A 16165-nucleotide genomic window follows, 5' to 3' on the forward strand; every position below is an offset into this window, starting at 1 on the left:
CCATCTTGAAGTTGTCTCATGTCACCTTTCGTTGACTTACTTTCAACGTGGTACGTATCCTTTCAGTCTATCTTTGAGTTTCAAAGAAACTACAGTCTCCCGAAGGAAACCAAAACATTCGTGATGTTCATTCATTTTCTGTTTCGTCATTCTCAAGCATCTAGGTTATAGGGATACCCTATAAATCCATCAATCTATGTTCTTTTGCAAATGTGATCATAAAACTTATAACAATCTACATTCCTTGAAAACGTGTTCATTATCATTCATTCCTCGAATCGTATCATAGTACGCATCAAATCTGTCATACCAACGTAAATCATTCAACATTCATTCATAGCATATCTTTCACAATCATGTTCTTGTAACAGTTTAAAATCATAACATTTATTAAAAGATTGAAACCACAGTTACCTTTTTCCTGATTGAGCGTGATGCAATGGAGCGTTGAGCGGTGTCATAAGATTCATTTAAGTCAAATGACTCGATCTAGACTTGGCTTTTGAAGGAAAATTTTTGGGCCAGAGCAAACGAACTGCTCTGATACCACTCTGTCACAGCCCGCAATCCCTAAGGATGGTTTAACCGGGGTTATGACTCGGGAAGGGGATTAAGAAGCGGGGAAAGAAAGGGGCATTTCCTCAACAATCAAACATTTTATGAAAAGAGGCATTTATTATATAACACTAGGATCATAACTGATCACTTGGGCAAATACAAGACGTTTGTTCGGGAAGGCCCGTCGAAGTGGATTACCCAACAAAAGAGTATCATACTTAAAATAAAACATTAGCATAATCAGAGTATCTTGCAGCGGAAATACGTGTGAGTTATACATATGAAGATGTATACTCAAGGTTACATTATTGTTCTATGTCAAAAGGTACATCCGCTCAACTCCACTCCATTCCATCACCCGCTCAACCTGCACATTAGGGAAAACAACATGCAGGGCTGAGTAAAAATACTCAGTGAACATATGCCGGAAATATAACATTTTATATCATTTATTGTACTGCCAACAGTAACACACAGGGTTTTACTTGAAGGACCTGTGCTTACTAAACATTTTCTTTCATTTCATAAAGTTGGATGCGCATCCCATTTTCAGTCTATATGTTCCATATCTGTTCCTTTTACACGCAGGGAAGGAGGCCTCCTTCCACGGACGCCAAGACCGGTCGCAAGCGACACACAGTCTCCATGAGTGTACACGTTAACCCTTACTAGCAAACCTTCGTCTAGCGTAGGGTCCGAATTCGATTTCCTTTATAGTTGGCGAACCAACACAGATAGGATACATACATAAAACATAAACATTTTTGGCAGACAATCATTTCATAAACATTTACCTTTCCTTTCATAAGAACCATTCATCAATTAATCATTTCCATAAACATTTCATTTCATAAGAATCATTCATCATTTGAAATATCACAGTTATATCATGTCATTCATTTCATTTCGTATAAGAGGCCTGTATCCAGGGGATCTCTATATACGTGTTTTAAGAAAGCCCACCTCATTCCGTTCCCACTAGGGGCGTAGAGTTACCTCCTTCTTTAGCTTTCACTTCCCGTCTGGACCTTTATTGACGAAGAGTCGATAAGTTCGAGAAGAAAGTCGTGTAAGAAAGGAAGATAGGTCTCTAAACTAAACTATCTCCTTTAATGATTTTAGGGTTCTAACATCCATATTAATCTTATCTCGTCAAAACCTTAAACTCAAAACATTATCACATAACTATCATTTAGGTTCGAAACTATTTATTCGAACATCAACATGCGCATTAATCATAACTCGTTCTATTTATGTCATCAAGTCAAATATTCCGTCATTTAAAAACAAATCCTATAATATCACATAGATAAATTATATCATCATAGATCATGCTTTCTTATTTTTAAAATCATTTAATCATTTTCAAATAATCCATATTAATAAGTCATTTGAAAAGAATTAATTTAAATGAGAGTTTAACTCAAAATATTTTATTTTATAATCCATTTATAAATACTTGAAATAAAGAACTCCATTTAAATAATTAATTTAAAGGTCAATATATAATTAAATTAATCAAGCTCAATTTAAATTAATAATTAAGAGCTCAAATAATTTAAATAGATATAAGCCCAAATTAATTAGATAAATTAAGTCTATCATGTTTTTCTTTGAATAAGGCCCAAACAATTAAATTAAAATAGGCCCAAATCCTTTAATTAAAAGAAGCCCATCAGATTTTATTTGTAAAGGGCCGAGCCCAAACATTTAAATCGAAGCCCATCTGTTAATTAAATAAGGGCCCACACACTTATTAAAATCGGCCCAAGTCTCGGCCCAACAGTTAAATTAAATAAGGGCCCAAAGCCCATCCTCTCTTAACCTAAATAAAACACACACTAAAACACATTCAGCACACACACATAGCCTCTTTCCCCAACACTCTCTCTCTCTCGGACGAATTGTCCGCCGCCGCTGCCGTTCATCGGCGCCGTCGCCGCCGGCGAGCGGCGCGGCTCTCCCTCTCTCTCTCGGCACTCTCTTCTCCCTAAACTCTCGTCCTCTCTCCTCTACTCTCTATCTGCTGGAAACAGGACGCACGCCGCCGTCAAAGCGGTGCGCCGCCGCTGCTGCCTCCGTCGCCCTCTCTCGGCCTCCGGCGAAGCAACCACCGCGGTGCCGCCGCCGTGAAGCAGGTAAAACCTAACTCCCTCTCTACTTTCCTCATTTTCTTCCCCTTTTAAATTAAAACTGAAAACTCCTCTCTCTCTCTTTCGATTTGGCTGAATCGGAGCAACGGCGACGTCACGGCTGTCACGTTACCGCCGCCGCCGCCGACGACGAGCCACCATGGCTCCGCCGCTGTCCGCCGTCTGAAAACAGGTAACCCTAATTTCCTTTCTCTCCTTTTCTTTTTTTTTTCTTCCCTCATCCTTTCCCTTTTCTAAATTAAAAATCTGAAAACCCCTCTCATCTTTTCCTCTCTATGGCAGAACGGAAACCACCACGTGGCTCCGCCGCCTCCCGTCGACCGCCGACAGCCACCGCGGCTGCCGTCCCCTGACCTCGACTCACACACACAGCAGGGGTTCAAGCCTCAAATCACTTCACACATAGCATAGGGTTTTTCTTAGTACATATCAAAAACTGTAAATATCATATACACGATTGCTTAACATCTAAATATCTTTTCTTGCAAATTAAACTCTATGAAATTACAGTTCATATGTTAATACGTGTAAACTTTTCTTTTGGATCATTCACTTGGTGGTTCTCTGATATTGAATAAAAAGGGGAATACCTTGAATAGGTGTATGGTATTAGTCTCTGCAGATTTTATATATGGCATAGATTAGAAGCCAATTGTGAAGAGAATTGAAAGATACAGAAAATTCGATCCTTGTGGTTATTACCTTACAATCTCCTGTTCGAAAATGGCTGCCAGAGAGATGGTAGATGAATGTGAGAGGTGGGAATTGGCTGAAAAATGGTGTAGGTTATAAAAGAAAAATGGGGTGGCTTGGATGGATGAGGATCGTGGACTTCTTCAGCTTGATAAGTATGAACATGGACTTTCTTCAGCATGCTTAGCATGACTGTGGAATTTCTTCAGCATGCTTAGCATGATTGTGGAAATTCTTCAGCATGCTTAGTATGACTGTGGAATTTCTTCAGTACGTATGCTTAGTATGGTTCCATCTTAATCATCAAAATATCTAAGAGATTAATACATTAATCATATGGTTTCAAACTCATTTAAATACATTGACACATACAAGACTAATTCTTATTTGAAGTATAAAATCCATTTGGGCTTGCCACTAACATAAATTAAATAACTCATGGGCTCAAGTAAACAATCGATAAAAGATTCATATTTAACACTTCAGTGTTATATCCCCGATAATAAATTAATGGACTCAAAATATATTTTGAGTGCATCATCCATTGAAAATAAAACTAAATCATCACATATATAAATCATCAAATTCATATAAGTCTATATTTCATTAATGGATGCTGAACCCTAATTACCATAATAAATCCTTAAACCAGTCATTAGAAGAATTTAATCCTCAATTAAAAGTCGGGTCATTACATCTATTTATAAAGAAATTAAAATTATAAAATTTAATATATATATTAGATATTAAAATTTATGTTAATATCTAAATTAAAATTATCCAACCAATAAAATAGTGACACATCATCAAAATCTAATCTAAAAAACCAAGGAGACCGCAGATCTCAATTTGGTGGCCATGAGACCGTGGTCGGTCGATATGGGTAGATTCAATCCCATTTTTTTTTAGTTACCGACGTGGCAGGTCGACCAAAGGGTATAGAGGTCGCTGATAATTCCAGTCTTACTATTCCACTATTCCCTCTTATCTCTGCGGTGAAATGACCACACAACACCAATATCTCTTACAACTCCACTATTCCCCCTTATCATTTATATGACTAGAAGCATGTCGAACGTGCATTTGGAGTTCTTCAGTCACGTTTTGCAATTGTAGCAGAACCGATAAGTTATTTAAAAAAAGAAGTGCTACATGGTATAATGACTACATGCATAATTCTACTGTCTACATAACATAATAGTTGATGATGAACGCGATCTTAGTGCTCCAATTGAAGTTATGGTAGAAACATCACAGATGGAGGTCGAAATGGTGATGGATGAAATTGCTCAATTTCAAGAGTTCATGTCTTGATATGACAGAATAAGGAATAAAAATGCTCATTTGGAACTTCAGAATGTATTAATTGATCATTTGTGGGAGGAATATACAAATTTCAAATCTTGATGGCAATCTACTTTCACTTAATTTAAACTAGCATTTGCACCCCGTGCAATGCACGGGAAATGATTTTATATTTTTATAATTTATATTAATTAATACCAACTTAAGTATTATATTTATAAATATAAATATAAAATAATTTTAACTGAATATATTTGATTTTAATATTGAAAAAAATAAAATAAATAAGAATTCATAATAATAAAAATTGATATTACGAAAAGACATAAAAATAAAAATAAATTAAAAAATAGATTCATTCAAAAAAATTACAGAGAATTTTGTTTATTTTAATATTTAAATGAATATAACTTTTACATTTTAAATCAAATATTTATATAAAATTTATCAAATTAAAGCTCTTATCGTGAATTTTATTTTGATATGCATATTAAATATTTTATAATTAGCCGAGTTTCACAATTTTAGAAAGAGATAAAAGAAATAAGAAGATCAAAAAAAGAAAATATAAAGAAAAAATATAGTTTACAAATAAACCTTCAATTTTATTATAACTACAAACTTGTCACTTAATTTTGAAATCAATTTGAAATTGATTTCAAATTGAAATTTTGACTTTTTAATATAGTATAGATTTACACGTATAATTGACATATAAAATTATTTAAATTATATTAATTACGTAATACTTTTACTAAGGTAATAGAAAAATAGAAAACCTAGGGAATAAAATATGGTAAACCCATTACCATCCAAAATTTATGCCTTAGTCATTTCGTATGAATAATCAAAATTTTATTTTATTGGGAAAATAAATCAATAATTACTAACATTCCATTAAAAACTACAAATTAACAAAATAAGTTTTAAAAAAAAATATAGGAATAATTTCGATTTCAAATTATTAAGCATTTATTCAACATCTTATTTGTAATAGGTCCATAATTCTAGCTCAACCAATTCATCATTTGATAAATTTGCATTTATTAACTATATTGGACAATTTCGTTCATTAACAAATAAGATATTGCATATATACATATCGAATTTGCTAATAAATACTATTTCAAAAATTGAACGTGAAGTTAGAAGCAGTTTTTTTTTTGGTAACACGTTTTTCTCCATATTTTTTTTATCTAATTTGTAACCTTGAATTCTCTTTAATTTACAAAATTGTCACTCAAATCAATTTGAAATTGAGAACTCCTTTTTTAATATAGTATAGATTTTTATCTAAGGATAAGTTTTTGTAATATATTATTATGTAATTTTTTTTCAAATCCTATACTTTTCTTTTATTTAATAAACGATTAATTTAGTAAATTTTGTTTATTTATTAATACTCGTATTATAATCTAAAAATATTTTATTTTGTATAACAATAGTAATTATTATAAAGTTATTATTGTCTAATGTGCAACTTTGAAAAATACATAGGTGTAATTGTAAAAATATAGTAAAAGTTAATTTGTGAAGGAATATATAAAAAATATACTTTTGTGGATTGGAGTAAAATTACTACTAATAATTAATATGACAGATACTAAATATGAAGTTGAGTTTGAGTTTGTTAGTTGGAGATGGCCTAATCAATCCTGATTCCTGCCAAATGAGTCATATGGTAAGAAGTAAAGTAAGAACTCTAAGGGGATGTTTGGCTATTGTTACAAAACATTAAACCCTAATTTTAAACCCTATTTTGGCTTTTTTCACTGATTCCCCCAGTTTGTGACCGATCCTCGGACACACTTAGTTAAAGATTCACTGCAGCATCCAATGGATTCACAAGATTCCTCTGCGCCACCACCCCACCTGAGCCACCTCCACCACCACCCTCAACCGTCGCATCCCGCCGCCCTACACACTCAGCCGCAACGCCACCTGCCCAGCAACTCCTACCTACTCCCCAACAGCAACAATGCCGTCAACCCCACCACCACCACTCACACGCACCAGCAAAACCCTGGCTTCCCGTTCAATTCCATGGCCGGCGGCGCCCCGAAGCCGCTGGATCATCTTCAGCCCGATGGGTCTCCTTCAGGGGCCAGGAAGAAAAGGGGCCGCCCACGAAAGTACTCCCCCGATAACAGCATTGGGCTGGGCCTGTCGCCGGCCCCCGTCTCCCAGATCCCCACTCTCATGGCCCACAATGATTCCGGCGGTGGCGGAACACCGCCCTCTGAAATGTCGGCCAAGCGAAACCGCGGCAGACCTCCGGGCACGGTGAAGAGACAGTTGGATGCTCTAGGTTTTGTTTTCATCTTATTTATCACTTCTATGCTTATTTATGTGTGCAGTCATTGTCAAGTTCCTCGTTTTGTAAGCAGGAGTTCCTGGAGTTGGTTTTACGCCTCATGTAATTACGGTGAATGCAGGAGAGGTAAACTTGATTATGCATCTTTGTGTGTTATATTAAGAGGGCGTTTACTATTGAGGACTTGACTAGATAGATATAAATAGTATAGGTTAATCCGTTGTTTACTAGAATGGATTGGAACTTTGAGATATGCCAAGGCTCTTGGTAATTTCTATCATTTGGGCTAATTTTGCTTAATTAATAGAAATCATAGTAAAGAGTATAAAAATGCATGTTCTTATCAATCATGAAAAGTAAACGCCCCTAAAGGAATTACTGAATCAAAACTATGCTTGAAATTTGTGATTGTGGAAGTTTTGTAATGTCATTTAGTAATGAGAGCTAGATTAGGATTGAATGAGGTTGAGCAATTATAATCCCTTCGTGTATGACTGACTCTGAGTTGGTGTTTACTTTGGGTGACATGAAAGATAGACAAAAATAATACTATATGCTAATACATCATTTTGATTGATGGATTCATTAATTTGGAAATTGTTTGATCATCTAATCCTTCAAATACTCAGTCTTATGTTTTATCAATCTAATCTATCACACAAAGTAAATGCCGAGTGGAGTGAGAAGCTGGTAATACTCCCCATCTCCTTAATTTGTGTTTGAGGATATCCGATTATTCTGTCTATCACTGGAGTTAAGTATAAAAAGCAAAATAAGGATCTTTTAGTTAGAGGAGTTTGCTACCTTGTAAACTTGGATTTGTTCTGAGTTGTGAAAGAGTTGTTGGTATATTATTTCTTGAACTTGTAACATAATTTTTTTATATCGTGATATAAATGTTAATTGCAAGCTAGTGCTTGCCTGTAACGAAACTGTACGAAGCCAGTTAACTTCTTTTTAATGAAAATGTGTTTTTCTACTTGTTTATTTAAGTGAAGTAGATGATTAATTATGGAGAGTTAGTAAATCCTGATCATCAATATATGACTTCGGCGGTCGGCGCCTCGGGCCTTATCCTTTTTAATGATGCAGTCCTTGATTTAAGTCAGTATGTTTGCAGCAATGGTGCTGCACCTATTTATCAAGTTCTATGCTGTTGCAATGCTCACTTCCTAGTCCCCAAATTTAAGCAGTTCTATGCTGCACTAGGGTGCACCCGATGCCATCTTCTTGCGCTGAGTGTATACCTTCAAAGGCACGCTTGGTGCACTGCTATCAGCCTCTGTGCTAGAAAATTTCAAGGGTTTTTGATATATATATATATATATATATATATATATATATATATGAATTGCCAGGATAGATGACCTTTTATTTACATTTTAACTCTCAGATCTAGGATTAACTACTTTTGTTTAAAATATCACATTAATAATTTTGATAAGTGTTTTTCATCTTTCGCAGGATATTGCTTCAAAAATCTTGGCATTCTCTCAGCAAGGGCCTCGAACTGTTTGCATTCTATCAGCTAATGGTGCCATCTGCAATGTCACACTTCGACAGCCAGCCATGTCTGGTGGAGGTGTGACGTATGAGGTGTGGTTATATATTATGCATGGCTGAATTTTTTAATGATGCATGGATATGCCTCTATCTGATGATGAAACATCCAACTATGTGTTAGATACGTAAAATTCTATAATCATTTTGAATTTGGTTTAAATGTCTAAAATTAGGTAAGGGATAATCTTTTTTGTATGCTCTTCCTAATCTAACCGGGTTGCCCAAATGGGTTAATGATCCCTATTATTCCCATTACTGGTTTGGTGAAGTTTTAAAGATTAATCATTCTTCAATCAATTTTCAATAGAGCATCTGCAGTCATATGAACTACTATTATTGCTTAAAGAAGAATACAGAAAACATATGCTCAAGGAGAGCATCAAATATCAATTTCCTTACACGAAGACACGTTTCACGATCTCCTTGTTTTTACATTAGAACTGGTGGAATCAGGTATCTCCATGTTTTGAAATGTATGCTTGTATGTGTTGTATATATACGTCTGTGCCTGTAGTTTGGTGAGCTAGAAAGCATGTGTGAAATGTCTCTGCAGTCCATGTGGTTCGCTTTATTACCTGTTTTTTGTTTTATAAAGTATCATTAGGATTATGGCTGTGCACCTAGCTGAGCCGAGCCAAATACCAGCTAGCTCAAGTTCGGCTCATGAAAATATTAGTGGGCTCCAGCTCGAATTCGAGCTTTAAATTGTGCTTGAGCTAGATTCGGTAATTATTGGTTTAGCTTGAGCCCGAGCTCGACTCGTGTTTGGCTAGGCAATTATTTGGCAACTGATATTCGAGCTTGAGCTTTACTTGTGGTAAAAATGTGGAACCTGTTATTTGAGCTCGGCTCGTGTGTGGCTCGACAGTTAATTAAGTGAAACCTATTATTTAGCACGAGCTCATGGTCGTTAGAAAACTGCATTTAACTTACAACCAACAAAAAGTCACAAGTTTGAATTAACACAAGTACACAACAGTCAACAAACTTAAAATGAAGAGCACCCACAAAAAATAAAACATACAAGTTTGAAGTTACACAACAAACTTAAAATAAAAGGCATGAAGCATCAACACTTGATCTTGAAGCTCTTACAACACTCATCCAACAAAATACCAAAAAATATTAAAATTTGAGGAAAAAACATAAACAAATATATACTCCCTCCGTCCCACTAGACTTGGCACACTTGCCTTTTTTGTTTGTCCCACTAGAATTGGCACTTTCCTAAAATAGCATGTGGTCACTACTTTCTCTACTCACATAAAATAAGTGGACCCTACCAACTTTACACTCTCCTCCCTTTATTCTTAATCTCCGTGCCCAACTCAAAAGTGCCAAGTCTAGTGGGACGGAGGGAGTAATAGATTAGGTAAATCAGTATAAATAACTTAACCAATTTACTTTATGTCCTTAGTCTCATCCTAAGAAACACAGAACAAAATATTATATATAACAATATATGAATGGACATAAAAGAATATATTAACATCAATAATAATACTTACTTTTTTCCTTCATCATAAACTAGCTCACAACCAATTCCCAGCACAAACTAGCATTTACATTGTGTCCACTGGTAGAGACTCTGGATGTGGTTCAATAACTCTACCACCATCACTAAAAGCTGACTCTAAAGCTACGGTGGTTATTGGAATTGAAAGCACGTCACAAAACATCCTTGACAATATTATTCAATTTCCTCCATATAATGACATCACAGTGACCGGGCTCTTTCTATTTCTTTGACTTTTTCTTCCAAAATATGTATCCACTCATCAATAGTTTGGAGGTAACCATCATTAATTTTGTCATATCACTAGCACCAACACTAACATCATTTTTATCTCTACTAACATTTCCAACAATATGAGTAGCGCTATATTCCTCAATGTACTTAACGTAAAGATTATCTAAGGTCTTGTGAATTTTGAATTTGAATGCAACTCCTTCAGCGCTAGAAAAAAAAATATTGCTAGCACAATGTGCAATGTATTTCATGTTATTTCTATGATCTAAAGTTGCTGCAATTGAAATCAACAAATTGCAAGAATCCCAATATTTGTCAAACTTTTTTTTCCTCATCATTTTTATCACTTCTTTAATGCAAGTGTCACCTAAATTTCAAATATTAGCTTCCAATTTCTACTTAATTTCAACAAGATGAGGCAAGAAAAGGTTGGATGTCAGATATTCAGTTAGGCATTAAAGTTTAAGAATATTAATTGAAATGGAAAGTAATGAAATAATATATATATATATATATATATATATGTGTGTGTGTGTGTGTGAATTACAATTGAAAATCCAATATTTAAATACCTATAATTTCTTGAAATCTGTGAGAAAGTTGCAAACAATGCGGACTTTCCCCCGTTTCTGTTCGGTACGCAAAAAAGTATATAAAGTATTCTTTTGTTGATATTGTGGAAAGATGACTTTAAACTCCAAAACATCTGATAATGTAAAATATGTTGCATTTCATCTTGTGCAACAATCCAAAACAAGCTTATTTGAAGATAATTGCAATTGCTTTGCAATTTCAGTGATTGTTTTGACACGCGCATTTGAAGTTGTTACATACTTCACATTTTCATCCACACCTTAACAATATTATTTTGAATATCAGATAACATGTCTTACACTAAAAGGTTGAGGATAAGCGCACAACATCTTACATGAAAGATGTTTCCACCGAGAGGTAATGATCCTTAGAATAAAAAGACTATTTTTTAATACTCAAACAATCACATCATTATTTGAAGCATTATCACTAGTGGCTTGCGATTCTAGACATGTTGCAAAAGTGTTTGGTTGAGTGGGCTATTGATAAGAAGATTTGGACAATCACTGTTTATTATGCTTCAAATAATGATGTGGTTGTTTGCGTATTAAAAGAGAATCTATTATTCAGTGGATTATTATCTTTTTGGTGAAAATATCTTTCATTTGAGATATTGTCTGTGTGCATATTCTTGACCTTTTTGTGCAAAACAAGTAATATGGTATTCAAGATAATACTGTTAAGATGCGTGAAAGTGTGATGTATGTAACAACTTTAAAGACGTGTCAAAACATTCGTTGAAATTGCAAAACAATTGCAATTATCTTCAAAGAAGCTTGTTTTGGATGGGTGCACAAAGTAGAATGCAACATATTTTATGTTGTCAGCTGTTTTGGAGTTTAAAACTATTTTTCACATAATCAAAGGGGTACTTCATATACATCTTTGCCTACTTGAAGAGGAATGAGAGAAAATTTGCATTTTTTGTAATTCTCAAAGATTTCGAAAATATCAATTTAAATATTTTATTTTCAATTGCAATAATATATATATATATACACACACACACATATGTGTTTCATTTTTTATTGATATTCTCAAACTTTAATGGTGGAATATATGACATCAAACCTTTTCTTACCTCAATTTGTTGAAATTGGAGGTAAAATGTTGAAGGTGCTTGTGACATTTTCATGAGAGAAACGATCAAAAAATTGAAAAACAAGTTTGATAACTATTGGAGTTGTTGTAACTTGTTGATTTCAATATCAACTACTTTACATTGTAAAAATAAGATGAAATACTTTGTGCTAGCATTTTTTCATACCTGAAGACCTTAAATAATCTTTATGATGAGGAATATTGAAATACTCATACTGTTGTAAAGGTTAGCAGAGCTGAAAATGATATTGGTTCGACATAATTATTGAATCCAAGTAATAATGATGGTTACCTCCAAATTGTTGATGAGTTGAAATTTGATCTGGATACATATTGTTGTAAAGGTTAGCAGTGCTGAAAATGATATTGGTTTGACATAATTAATTAATCCAAGTAATTGTGATGGTTACCTCCAAACTGTTGATAAGTTGAAACTTGATGTGTATCCTGAAGAAAAAGTCAAAATGAAAACCCAATGACTCAAATGTGGTGAAAGTTGAATAGACAAAAGTTTAAGATATCGTCAAGGAGGACTTGTGACGTGCTTTCACTTACAAAAACCACTGTAGCTTCACAGTTGACTTTTTGTGTTGTTGGTAGATTTATTGAACCATATCGAGCCTCTCTACCAGTGGACACACTGCAAATGCTATTTTGTGTAGAGCATTGTGTTGCAAGCTGGTTATGTGATCAAGGAAAAGATAAAGATTATTATTATTGATCTTAGTATATATTTTTGTAATCGTTAATCTATTGTTATATCTAATATTGTGTATGTGTTTTTCTTAAAGAATCACACTAAGGACATTGAAGAATTTAACTTGCCTTAAGAGTTTCATAAAGAGGATTGGTATCCCGAATTTGTCTATTCTGTAATATATTATATATTTGTTTGTGTTTTTTCCCCTAATTTGAATATTTTTTGGTATTTTTTCGAGATCAGTTGCCAATGCTTCATGCTCTTCATTTTATGTTTGTTCTGTAACTCCAAACTTGTGTGTTTTGTTTTGTGGATATTCTTCATTTTATGTTTGTTGTGTAACTTATGGCTTTTTTTTGTGGATGCTCTTCATGTTAAGTTTATTCATTGTTGTTTAACTTGTGTTCTTATTTTGTGGGTTGTATGTAAATTAGGTTTTTGAATGAGCACGAGCTCATGCTGAAATAACAGGTTCACTAATTAGATGTCGAGCGGAACATGAGCTCGAATAACATTAGCCAAAAAATTGGAAAGCCAAAGACGAGTTGAGCTCGGGCTCGGTCTCGAGCTACACTAACAATTATTGAATCGAGCTCTAACCGAGCTCGAGTTTAATTTCCAACTGTTGAGCTTGAGCTCAATTTAAAGTTGAAATTTTGAGCTCGAGCCTGTTCATATTTGGCTCAGCTTATGTACAACTTGTAATTGTTCAAAGATAGTATGGTAAAGAGAAGGGATTTTGAGACTAACGATAAACAAAACCAAACGGTTTATTGAAAAATATTGAAAGGTATGAAACTAAGGAAAAAGAAAAATACGAGCAGGGGAACCTGTCCCAAAAAATCATATCCTGAAACAATTTTCTAATAACGATAATTAAACAAATAATTAAAACCCTTTGATCTTTCAAATTTTGCGGTCAATTTCACCAACAAAAGTCATTTTCTGTATTTTTATCTTGAGAGTTGATCACTGGCATTTATTATGCTCTATATATACACTCAACTAAGATTCTGAGGGCAGGTCTCTCTTCTGCTTCTGCTACTCCCTATCAATTAGATTTTGTTATGGTTTAAAAATTGCAGATTTCATGAACTTATGATCTGATACTTCCTAGTTCTTTAGCCATATTACGCTTCTCCTCATATCTCTGCAACTTTCTGTGAGTTGTACAGATTGCAGTAAGATTGTTCTAAAATGACAATATCCAATTCTTGCCACCAAAACCATGACATTAAATTAAAGCTGATGTGACTGCCATAAAAGTACATGTGGACTAGCCGTACACGTGGAAAAGTTGCAGAAATTGAAATTGACATCGTTTAAGGTGGTTGGCCGGCTAGTCCATGTCTACTTTTTTGACAGCTACGTCAACTTTAATTTTGCTAATTTCAATCGATGTTGTAAGCCACAAATTGTAGAGGTCATGTTTTTTGTGCCTATGTTTAAAAGTTGTGTTGTAAACAAGAAAGTGAGAAAATATGGTGTTATTATATGCAATTGAACCTTCATTTAACTTGAAATCTCAGTATATTTATTTGAATCTGGTTGCATATTTGGTAGCTCAAATAAGATGAAATAAAAGGGAGGACGTTCTGTCCCCTAGCCCTAGATATATTCTTCACTTAATAATAAAATTTTGTTTCTTAACCAAAAAACATTCTCAAATTTGCGAATATATGAACAGTGAGACAGTTGTAGATTTCAAATCATGGAATCTTTCCGAAAATTATAATCGAAGTATTTCAATGATTTACCTTGATGGAAAAAATCCTTGTTTTCAGTTATCGTAACATTTTTCCTCAACTGCTAAGATAATGGAATGGAGTTTTATAGGCTTATATAAATGCCTTCTTCCCTTGTTTTTAGACATTATAGTTTATGAGAAATGAGTATTTGTCTGCTTGAGACATATCCACGAATATCCTTTACACCCTTCGAACATTGCAGGAGACTTGTGGAGTTCTCAATGTTCTTGCTCTATTGGTTTTGCCGAACATCTAAATTTAGAGAAGCTTATCTTAAGTTAATACGTTGATTGTTGTGAGGAGAAACCTCACAATACCTTTAACATTAACCAGTCACCCGAATCTTTTCAATAATATGTTTAAAATGGTCTATTACGCTATATTCTAATGGTGCCTCGACTGATTTACAGGGCCGATTTGAAATAATCTCATTGTCAGGTTCATTCCTTCTATCAGAGAGCATTGGTAACTGCAGTCGAACTGGTGGTCTGAGCATATCCTTGGCTGGATCAGATGGTAGGGTATTGGGTGGAGGAGTTTCCGGAATGCTCAAAGCAGCATCGCCAGTACAGGTCCATCTCTCTCCCTCCCTGTAAATTATTATATCTCTGCTTGTTAAGGACTAACACGTTGTGTGTACCAGGTTGTCGTAGGCAGCTTCATTCCAGAGGGGAAAAAGTCGAAGATCAGGGCATCTTCTACGCCACCTTCGTATATGTTTAATTTTGATGCTCCAGAGACAGGGGCCGGGGCCAGTCCTTCCCCAGGTGGCTCGAGTGAGACGGGCGAGGAGAATGATGATAGTCCTCTAAATCATGGCTCCGGGCCTTACGGCAATGCCGGTCAACCAGGTCAGACGATGCCTATGTATAATTCCGTCGGTTGGCCAAACTCCATGAAAGTGCTTCCCAATTAGCTTCACCTCTCCCACAATATTTGCATGTGGTCTCATTAGAGGTTGGTTGCCAATGCTAACAGCAGTATTAGGACGGTATGTTGCTATTAATATATCGTAGTAGATATTAGGTTCATATATTAGTTTTCTTAGTTGAGTTTGATCCTCATGTTTCCATTTTATTATTAAAATTGCTGGTTGTCACATCTGACCACTTGTATTAGCTTCATTTAAGTATGATGTGTGAAAACATATACGGAAATGAAGTTCCAAGAAGGCATTCTTGCGCACTCGTGTCTAAATGTCCTAGAATAGCATATGGTGTGTGGGTCTAGTTGGTGTAGCTGTGGGTCTAGTTGCACATGTATTCAGATGTACTGTGGTACTATTGTGAATGCATTTATTGAATGTTGCATCAGTGTTCATTTTTTGGATTTGAACACACACGCACGACATCCCCTATATATATAGGGGATGGTTATAGTAAAAATCGCAATTTAAAATGAGATCTGAGAACACTGCACTACCGTGTAAAATTACTGCATTCGTTGTATAATTAACTGCATTCGGAAAAAAATGAAAAAAAAAAAAGAAAATCGCTCTCTCCAGGATTCGAACTCAGATGGTGTATCTATCCATCAAAATAATGCATCCACCGTTGATATTCATAATCTAAGAATTGAGGATGATTCTTCGTTTTCATTTTAAATCTAGGTTCTCATTTGAACCTCCCTCTTTCTCTCTCTCTCTCTCTCTATATATATATATATATTTGGAATGTTAAATCTTAT

The 16165-nt window shown here is 34.6% G+C and overlaps 1 protein-coding gene across 1 annotated transcript; it reads left to right on the forward strand.

Moving 5' to 3' along the window:
- The first annotated feature begins 6326 nt into the window (after positions 1-6326).
- On the forward strand, positions 6327-15792 carry LOC131024799 (AT-hook motif nuclear-localized protein 13-like). The gene is made up of 5 exons (XM_057954336.1): positions 6327-7017; positions 7097-7149; positions 8488-8619; positions 14890-15051; positions 15123-15792. Exons 1-5 carry the CDS (start codon positions 6546-6548, stop codon positions 15393-15395), a joined length of 1092 nt encoding a protein of 363 aa, XP_057810319.1. The 5' UTR covers positions 6327-6545; the 3' UTR covers positions 15396-15792.
- The last annotated feature ends 373 nt before the right edge of the window (positions 15793-16165 follow it).

This window comes from Salvia miltiorrhiza, chromosome 1 (genome assembly GCF_028751815.1).
Source record: "Salvia miltiorrhiza cultivar Shanhuang (shh) chromosome 1, IMPLAD_Smil_shh, whole genome shotgun sequence".
Lineage (NCBI taxonomy): Eukaryota > Viridiplantae > Streptophyta > Magnoliopsida > Lamiales > Lamiaceae > Salvia > Salvia miltiorrhiza.

What these genes read in the sequence shown, in the direction of transcription:
- LOC131024799 (XM_057954336.1), top strand. Translation starts at nt 6,546, where the DNA reads ATGGATTCACAAGATTCCTCTGCGCCACCACCCCACCTGAGCCACCTC. An exon ending in GAGACAGTTGGATGCTCTAG is followed by an intron (nt 7,018 to 7,096) that starts GTTTTGTTTTCA and finishes TTTTGTAAGCAG; the next exon opens with GAGTTCCTGGAGTTGGTTTT. An exon ending in AAGCAGCATCGCCAGTACAG is followed by an intron (nt 15,052 to 15,122) that starts GTCCATCTCTCT and finishes TGTGTGTACCAG; the next exon opens with GTTGTCGTAGGCAGCTTCAT.